The following is a 9,070-nucleotide window of genomic DNA, read 5'->3' as shown; positions in this document are numbered from 1 at the left end:
CGATGCTAAACGGTGCGCTAAGAAACAGAAAATAGTATGGGCCATTGGAGACCCAAAAGCTTAAAAACTAGCTTTAACAAATTTGTCCCTAAAAATGTCTGACAATGTGAATTTAATGTTTTAAAGTTTGTGATGTCAATTTCAAAAATAAGAAAATTTCTATTTATTAAACTCATCAACAATGTGGGATGTGCACGTGCACAAGAATAAAACACAGAGATTTGTAGGGTCACTTGTACAATGATGTTAATCACGATGGAGAACTTTTGATAGCTGAACCAAGTTAATTATCTTTCACATTCAAAGACTATTTAATCATTACATTACTTCTAGGACTATAGTAACAACTCCACACACTTCAAAAGACAATTTTTTTCATTTATCAATATTATTATCTTAAAAAATATTATTATTATAATTGAATACATAATACTTATATATATATATATAATACTTAAATATCCTGAAATATTGTAGACTCTAACCAAAAAGTTTAAAAATCTTAACCTAGTATACCCTTTCTCTATAAAAGAAAGCCTTTGTGGGGCCTTTTAAATTTTTATTTTTTTTTCTTTATATTTTTCATGTTATTTAGAGAAAAGTTAAGAGTTATCTAAGTTTTAACATTTTCTATTTTAGAGAGAAATGTTATAATTGTTTTAGCTTAATGAAGTTGTTTTTCTCTATTGTTTTTCTTCATCAATTTTTTTTTTTCCGTATTTTAGTTACCACTTATGAGTTTGTGGCCCAACACATTTTTGGACTAATCCAAATGTTTGTTTTCAGAAATAGATTAGCAAATAAAAAGCTTCCAATTTTGGTACGATAGCAATCTCATACGTGTACATAAAATGCTCCCCAAAAGGTATTATTCCCACAATCATTCTTAATCCAAAATGATCGAGGCCTTGTAATCATGGCCGAAGACAAGTTGTTCGAAGAAATTACGAGGAAAGTATTGCACTTGGTAGCGCTTGCAGAAGTCGCGTTTTTTAGGGTTGACCTCAAATCATCCTTCACTTTTACCTTTTATGGACTTTTAGCTGTTCAGTTATCTCTATATGAAAATAAGACTTTGCCAAGCTGAATAATAGAATTTATTTATGCATGGGTGGTGATGTTTTGACATACTGTGTGTGTATATATATCATTGGGGCTGCTGTTTAAAAGTGTTGATATATATAGTGGGAAACCGTGGTCGCCTCCAACTTTGACTTAGACATAAATTAGTTTACTTTAATTGGTTCATTGTTATTTAAACGGCCAAATCCTTTGATACAGAATCTGAAGATGAAAATGAAGAACTTAAGTATGACTTTATTTTTTTTTGTTTTACTGGTAGTGATACGGTGTGAAGGGTGTTGGAAGGAAGAGAGAGAAGTTCTTTGGGGTCTAAATTCCCGTTTTGGCTTCCCTTTGTCTTGGCAATGGGAGGGCACAGATTGTTGTGAATGGGAAGGAGTGGAGTGCAATTCCTCCACAGGGAGAGTGGCCAAACTTGATCTTAATGGGCTGTGGAGTACAGCGTTCATTCCATCAGATTGGCACTTAAATTACGCTGATCTTGTTGTCTTCAAGGATTTGAAGAGTCTCAACTTGAGCCATAGTTCTGGGATATTTGATTGTGCAGGGAGTGAAGGTTATTCTCCTACCCATTCTATTTCTTCATCATTGTTTACTCCATAAAAAGTGAAGTATGAATGATTATTTCCATTTGACTTGAATACATTGCAGGGTGGGAAAATCTGGAAGTCCTTGACTTGAGTGACAGTGGTATGGATAAGGTCACCGACATTCTAGTTTGTTTGAATGGCCTTCCATCTCTCAAGTCACTATATTTATCATACAACAGGTTCCATGGAACATTCAATGGTGAGGATATATATTATGATGATGATGATGTTGTGATAAGCATCTTTTTAGTTTTTACTTCAAAATTGGTTGGCTTCTTCTACAACCTTTGACTAACACATGTGTATACCTTTAGCTTTTGAAACTCTGTCATCGAAGTTGCTTAGATTAGAGGTCCTTGACATAAGTCAGAACTCTTTGACTAATGACATCTTGCCATCTCTCGGGGGATTCACATCTCTGAAGGAACTGTATTTGTCTGGAACTGGATTGGTCTCAGATAATCATATCCAAGGTGGAATAATTTTCCCATTTCATTTGGAAAGCTAATGATACTGATAATAGCTTCGGGATAATGTAACACGCTTTACCTTGCAGGTTTATGCTCTATGTTAAAGAATCTTGAGGTCTTTGACTTGTCTTACAACAACCTCAGTGACAGTGATATTGCATCTGCTCTTAGTGGACTTTCATCTCTCAAGTCTTTAAATTTAGGAAACAGTCAATTGACTCCAAGATCAATTCTTAGTATGTCACACTTCCTATATTTCAAAACTTCATCATTGCTTTTGGTTGAAAAATATGTGAGTGTGATCAGTATATATATTGCCAGATATATCAAAGATAAGGTCTCTGGAGATTCTTGACATAGAGGGGAACCACCTGAATGAGAGTATCTTCTGGCGTTTAGGTTAGCAGTCCTTATTCTTTACTTTATAAAAGTACATTTGACTCAGTGCAAATATGCATGCTCCTTATTTAGTGTATACACTCATAACAAAATGCTGTTAATTTTCAGGGAATGATGGATTTACATGGCCAACCAATTTACAAGTCCTAAAGCTGAGTTCAAACAGTTTCACCAATGAATTTCTTTCATCTCTAAGTGGGCTTCAACGTCTCAAATCCCTTTATTTAAGAGACAATAAATTAAGTGGATCGCTCGATATAAGCGGTCAGTATAGTTAATTTGGTATATTCTATAGGTTGATCACATTGGCAGTGACTTCTCATAATTTTTCTATGGTGGTTGGACTTAGACTGTGAAACAGAGGATTTTTTTAATGTATTACTTCTATTGTATGAGGGAAGAAAGAGTATTACTATTATTCTATGAATGACTATAACAATCCATTCTCTATTTGTCTCTAGCAGGATTATTGGCTTTAACCAGTTTGGAGATTCTTGATCTAGGTTCAAACAGAATTAACAGTTTTGTTCTCCATCAAGGTATTTGAAGCAACTGATATAAAAATGTCTTCAGAATACAATTTTAATCCAATTGTAAAGCCTGATGTTTATTTCGTTACTGTGTATAGTTGTTGTATTTGCTTTGTCATGTTTGCTAATTAAATATCATTTCCATGTTTTAGTTTCAGGTTTAAAAAGTCTAAGCAAGTTGGATGTCCTTACTTTAGATTACAATGAGATAAATGGAAGCAAACTGAGGGAATCACTACAAGCTTTCTCATCTATTAGGGTGCTTTTTATGGAGCATATTAACGTTATAGGAACAATTACTGCAGGAGGTACAAATACTTTTTATTTTAATATAACTAAATTAGTTTTGTTGTTATATTAAGGTTCATATAACTTCTTTTTCTGTTGTGCAGATTTTCGTGATTTAAGTAACCTTGAACACTTGGTACTGGACAATAGTTATGACCTTGACAATGAGTTTTTCAGAAGTATTGGGGAATTGACTTCTTTGAAAGTTTTGTCTGCTTTTGGATGTTTAATAAATGGCACCCTTCCTCCTGCTGGTAATTCAATTTATCATTATAGTTTCTTGATTTCCTCTTATCGCTAATCATCACAACATATTTATTCTACACCTTTTTTTATTTGAAAATTTATATCATTTTCAAAATTTAATATTTCAGATTGGTTTAAGCTGAAGAATCTCGAAGAGTTAGATCTAGGCCAAAACCAATTTGTGGGATCGCTGCCCTCATCTTTCTTAAACATGACATCTCTTCGGAAGTTGGAACTTTCACGAAATCAATTCACTGGACAATTTGACTCTAACATTGCTAGCCTTACATCACTTGAACATTTTGGTTTTACAGAAAACCAATTTGAAGTTCCTATTTCTTTTACACCATTTGCCAATCATTCAAACCTTAAGTTCATATATGGTGGTGAAGGCAACAAAGTCATATTGGACTTACAGCCTAGTCTGCAAACTTGGATTCCTAAATTTCAATTACAAGTGCTTAGTTTGTCTTCAACGACTGAGACTGATTCTCTTCCGCTCCCCAGGTTTCTTCTACATCAAAACAATTTGACTAGCTTAGATTTCACTAGTTGTAGGTTGGAAGGAGAGTTTCCTAACTGGTTGTTTGAAAACAACACAAAATTGACTGAGCTTCTCGTCAGAAATTGCTCTTTCACAGGTGTTCTCCGGCTACCATTGCATCCCCTTACTAACATGAGGAGAATGGATGTGTCTGACAATAACATAACTGGCGAAATCCCCAGTAACAATATTAGTTCAATTTTACCAAATTTGCAATTTCTGAACTTGTCCACAAACCACATCCAAGGTTCAATTTCTCCTGAGTTTGGGCAACTGATCTTATTGGATACATTGGATCTCTCAGATAATCGTTTATCAGGAGAGATACCAAAGAACATATCCGGGGATGGGTCTCTACTCAAATGCTTGAAACTTTCACACAATGAGCTAGATGGACCCATATTTCCAACTTTGAAATACTTGGAGCAGCTGTTTTTAGATGACAATAGCTTTTATGGTAGCATACCAAGTAGCTTTTTTAACTCATCTCTCCAACACTTGGATCTAAGCTATAATAATTTAGTGGGGAAACTACCAAGTGAGGTAGGAAATTTGTCAAACTTGAAAACACTTTCATTGTCCAGCAATCATCTTGAAGGGTCTATTCCGACAAGGCTAGTGGAACTTGAATATCTATCATATCTAGATATCTCAGACAACAATTTGACGGGTTCTGTGCCATCTTTTGTCAATTCTTCAGTGAATTACATCCATTTGAGCAACAACAGGTTAAGTGGTTTATCCAAAAGAATGTTCAGCAAAAGATCTTTCTTAATGATGCTAGAACTTAGCTACAATGAAATAACCAGTAGCATTCAAGATATGATGCAAGACCTAGCTGATACAAGGTTGAACATACTCATTTTGAAAGGTAACCGCTTTACAGGGCATTTACCAGAGCAGTTATGCCAATTGGTAGACTTAAGTATACTAGACCTTTCTTATAACAATTTTTTTGGTCCAATACCGAATTGCTTGGGTAAAATGCCTTTTGAGAATGAAGACCCTGACTTATTAAGGGGTGCATTTAATGGCTTTCTTATTGGAAAAAATAGCAATGCAGGAATTTTGATACCACATGTAAACGAGAAAGCAAACTTCACTACGAAGAAAACATCCTACACATATACAGGGAGCATCCTTGCTTATATGTCCGGAATTGATTTATCCAAAAATAAACTAAACGGAAGTATTCCATCTGAGCTTGGAAACTTAACAAGAATTCGAGCATTGAACTTGTCTCACAATGATTTGATTGGACAAATTCCAACGACATTCTCCAATTTAGTACAAATGGAGAGTTTAGATCTTTCTTTCAATATGTTGAGTGGTCAAATTCCTCATCAACTAAACCAGTTGAGCTCTCTTGCTGTATTTAGTGTTGCACATAACAACTTATCAGGTGATACACCCGAACGAAAAGGCCAATTTATTACCTTTGATGAGAGCAGCTACGAAGGAAATCCTCTTCTTTGTGGACCTCCATTGCTAAAAAGTTGTCATCCTTCTGCACAATCACCTACCATTTCTCCAAATGATGAAGAAGACAATGACAGTCCGGTTGACATGCATGCTTTTGGTGTAAGTTTTGCTGTGGCGTACACAACGGTATTGCTGGTAATTGTTGCCACTCTCTACATTAATCCTTATTGGAGGCGAGCATGGTTTTCCTACATGGAATTTATCATCTTAAGTAGTTATTACTTTATGCAAGATAGTTGGAGGAGGTTTTCAAATTCTAGAAATGTAATATAATTTATCTTGTATCCCTTGGATTGACTTGTTGTTTGCTTAGATTGATTCAACCATGAGTTTCTTATATATATGGAATCCAAGTTTCTTTACTCAGTAAATAATCATGTTGCTCTTCAAAGATTATTATTTTATTCTTGATTTTTTTTTTTTATAAAAACTAAGAAGAATAAACTAAGAAAATTTTGAATCAGGTAAATAGAGTTAGTGAGTGAGAAGAAACAAACTCTGCATACTTGAGCATTTCAAACAAAGGCAGGGTTTTGAAAGTATAGATGGTGATAGTTACTTGAGATGAATCTATAGATAAACTAGATAACAGACACATGGGATTAACAGTATATATATTTATGACAATACTAGAAGAGAAAAAATAGATATAAAATTGAAACAAAATAAAATAAAAAATTAAGATAACATCAAGTCAAAGATGTAATAGATTAAGTATGTCCTAATTATTTCAAATCCTGGAATATTTGAATATTTGCTTTTCCTTGTTTATTATTATTAGTATCTTCAAACCAAAAGAGGAAGGGACATGTGAAACACCATGTAACTGTATATTTGAAATAGGTAAAGAAAAACCAATTTCACATATTTACTTATTATCTAGATTGGAAAAATGAAATTTAAAAATAGAGAAACAAATCCTTATAATATAAAAAGAAAGAAAAACAAGTAAAAGATTTATATTTATAAGAATAAGAAGAAAATTAAATGTCTATTATATTTTCAATGTTCAGTTATTTTCTTTATTTATTCTCATAAAAATTATATTTCATCAAAAATAATTTTTTAAATGGAAAGTTCTTGATTTGAAAAATCAAGAAATGGTAAAAATATGAAGACCTAAAACCAATTTAATACATATATTAATCTTAATTTAAAAACAAAAAAATAAAAAGATTTAAAACAAATTATATATATATGAGGGAAAAGTATTTCCATTTTTTAAATTGATGGCTCAAATTAAATCAAATTGTTTTTTCAAATAATTTTTATATTATTTTTTTATTCCATACTCTGTAATATTATTACATTTCGGATTATAAAAGTTATAAGTAGCGAACTCTTATATTCTACTCTTTGTTTTCTTAATCTGGTACAATGCATAATCATATTTCGTTTTATGTAACTATATTTTAGATCATTAATGGTATTCATGTAAGAACCTAAAATATACATACAAAATATACATGCAAACATTTACTCATAAGCATACAAATAACCCAACAAATAATTGATCTTGAAAAGGACAAATGAGTCACTCAAACTAAAAAAGAAGGTAGTAGTTATTACAATAATTTAATTTTTTAAATAATAAACTTTAAATATAGTAAGTGGTAGTAATTATTACAAATACGTTGTTAATGAATTTGACTTAACAAAAACTAATGTATTTAGATTGTCAGGTTTGATAACATAGGCATGTATATTATTTCAATAATTTTTGGTTTAAGATATAATATGATTAATGGACAATGAGTGTGTTTCATAAAAGGATAAAGAAAATATTTCTTTAACACCACACAAAATAAAAATTGAGACCACGTTATAATAATATTATAATATTTAAAATTATAAAATAAATTAAATATAATTAAAATATAATTTTTTTAATTTGTGAAGTGTATTTTTATACTGTATGTGGTATTAACATATCACCACCTAAAGGATAGTAAGGAAAATTAAATAAAATAAATATATAAAAATATTAATAATTATAGAAAACCAAATGGTGTTCACAACCAACTCCTAAAATTATTGCCACCAAATTGTGATCGTGTTTACCTCACATTGTCGAATAATCAATGTATGTATCATCCTATTATGTTAGTCCTACACAAGTTAGGTTTCTAAATATGTTGTACACACATTAGGGGTTTAAGGTTTAAATTGAATATGTCTAAGCTTCAATCACTACAAAATTGTGGATTTTGTTTAGTTATGAAAAGAGGTATATATGTTTTTCTCTCTATTATTCTATATAAAGGTTAGATTATATCTTCTTCTTTTTTGGATAATTTTTTTTTTAAGTTTATACCTTTCATAAAAAGTAAAATTACACAAAATTATTATAATGTAAAGATTTTGCTGAATGTAAAGGAAACAACTTTATACAATGTTTTCTTGTCATCTTACAATCTTTTTTCTTTTGATTATTAATTTGTGGTATAGGGAGAGCAAGATATCTCATAAATGTTTCCTTTTGTTGTTCTGAAAAAATAGCTTGTCATCAGTCATAGCTTTAATTGGGTGGATCCTTCTCAAATTGCATTATCCCTACTACATAGTATATAATTCCCGTTCTTCTTCTTTTTGTAGACATTATCAATTATCTTCTTTCTAGATACCAGTGGAAACATAAAAGCCTCTATATTCACATTTTTTTTTAATTAATTTTTATGATAATAGAAATTTAAAATACAGAAATAATTTTTGATGATTCGAAATTGAAACAAAAAATAAAATGTAAAGAATGATTGAAAATAAAAGTTATTTTATTTAATATGCGAGATTTTGTACGAAAATGTGTGTTCTCTTTTTTTTTCTATTGTTGTCTTAAAATAAGGAATTAAGACAAGACTGATGAGTCATATAAAAGCTGTACATTAATATTAATTTAAAAAATTAAAAATAATTTTATTTTTTAAGTAATTCATATGAAATAACAAAATATTCCATTGTATTAATAAATAAAATGAGATGTATTAAATAAAGATAGAATCGGAAAAAAAATTATGTATACCAAAATGGTGAACTTCTCATCTTGTAATTTTTGAAATTTTAAAATTATTTTTTATTTTAAAATTGAAAATCCAAATTTTAAAAATATATTTTAAAAAAGAAAATCTGAAATAAATATTTTTATTTGATAATTAAATTTTTAAACACAATTTTCATTCTAAAAAATCAATTTTGAAATACAGGAAATATATTTTAAAAAAATCTAAAAAACAAATTCAGAAACATAGTTTAAAAAAAATCCAGAAAAGTGTTCTGAAAACTCAAATTTAAAAATGTATTCTAAAATAACAAATTCATAATACATTTTAAGCTACACCCCACTTTTACTTAGATACTACAAATAACGTTTACTTAAATATTACAAATGATATTTTCATATATTTGCGTGAGTGATTGAATGCAAGTCTAAATTAGGTCTAA

General features: G+C 30.3%; 1 protein-coding gene across 3 annotated transcripts; it reads left to right on the top strand.

The window, feature by feature from the left end:
- The first annotated feature begins 860 nt into the window (after positions 1-860).
- LOC137826474 (cuscuta receptor 1-like) lies at positions 861-6,023 on the top strand. Of its 3 annotated transcripts, XM_068632450.1 has the most exons (11): positions 861-997; positions 1,343-1,639; positions 1,735-1,872; positions 1,988-2,146; positions 2,230-2,379; positions 2,465-2,542; positions 2,651-2,806; positions 3,007-3,081; positions 3,225-3,380; positions 3,465-3,614; positions 3,735-6,023. In XM_068632450.1, the coding sequence occupies exons 3-11, from the start codon at positions 1,776-1,778 to the stop codon at positions 5,903-5,905; spliced, it is 3,192 nt and encodes a 1,063-aa protein (XP_068488551.1). In that variant the 5' UTR covers positions 861-997; positions 1,343-1,639; positions 1,735-1,775; the 3' UTR covers positions 5,906-6,023. The 3 variants fall into 3 exon arrangements, with proteins under 3 accessions (XP_068488551.1, XP_068488550.1, XP_068488549.1); XM_068632449.1 differs by lacking the exon at positions 861-997 and having other exon boundaries at positions 1,167-1,639; positions 3,231-3,380; XM_068632448.1 differs by lacking the exon at positions 861-997 and having other exon boundaries at positions 1,168-1,639.
- Positions 6,024-9,070: the final 3,047 nt, after the last annotated feature.

This window comes from Phaseolus vulgaris, chromosome 8, assembly GCF_000499845.2.
Source record: "Phaseolus vulgaris cultivar G19833 chromosome 8, P. vulgaris v2.0, whole genome shotgun sequence".
NCBI classification, from domain to species: domain Eukaryota; kingdom Viridiplantae; phylum Streptophyta; class Magnoliopsida; order Fabales; family Fabaceae; genus Phaseolus; species Phaseolus vulgaris.
This window is presented reverse-complemented; position numbering and strand designations above follow the sequence as displayed.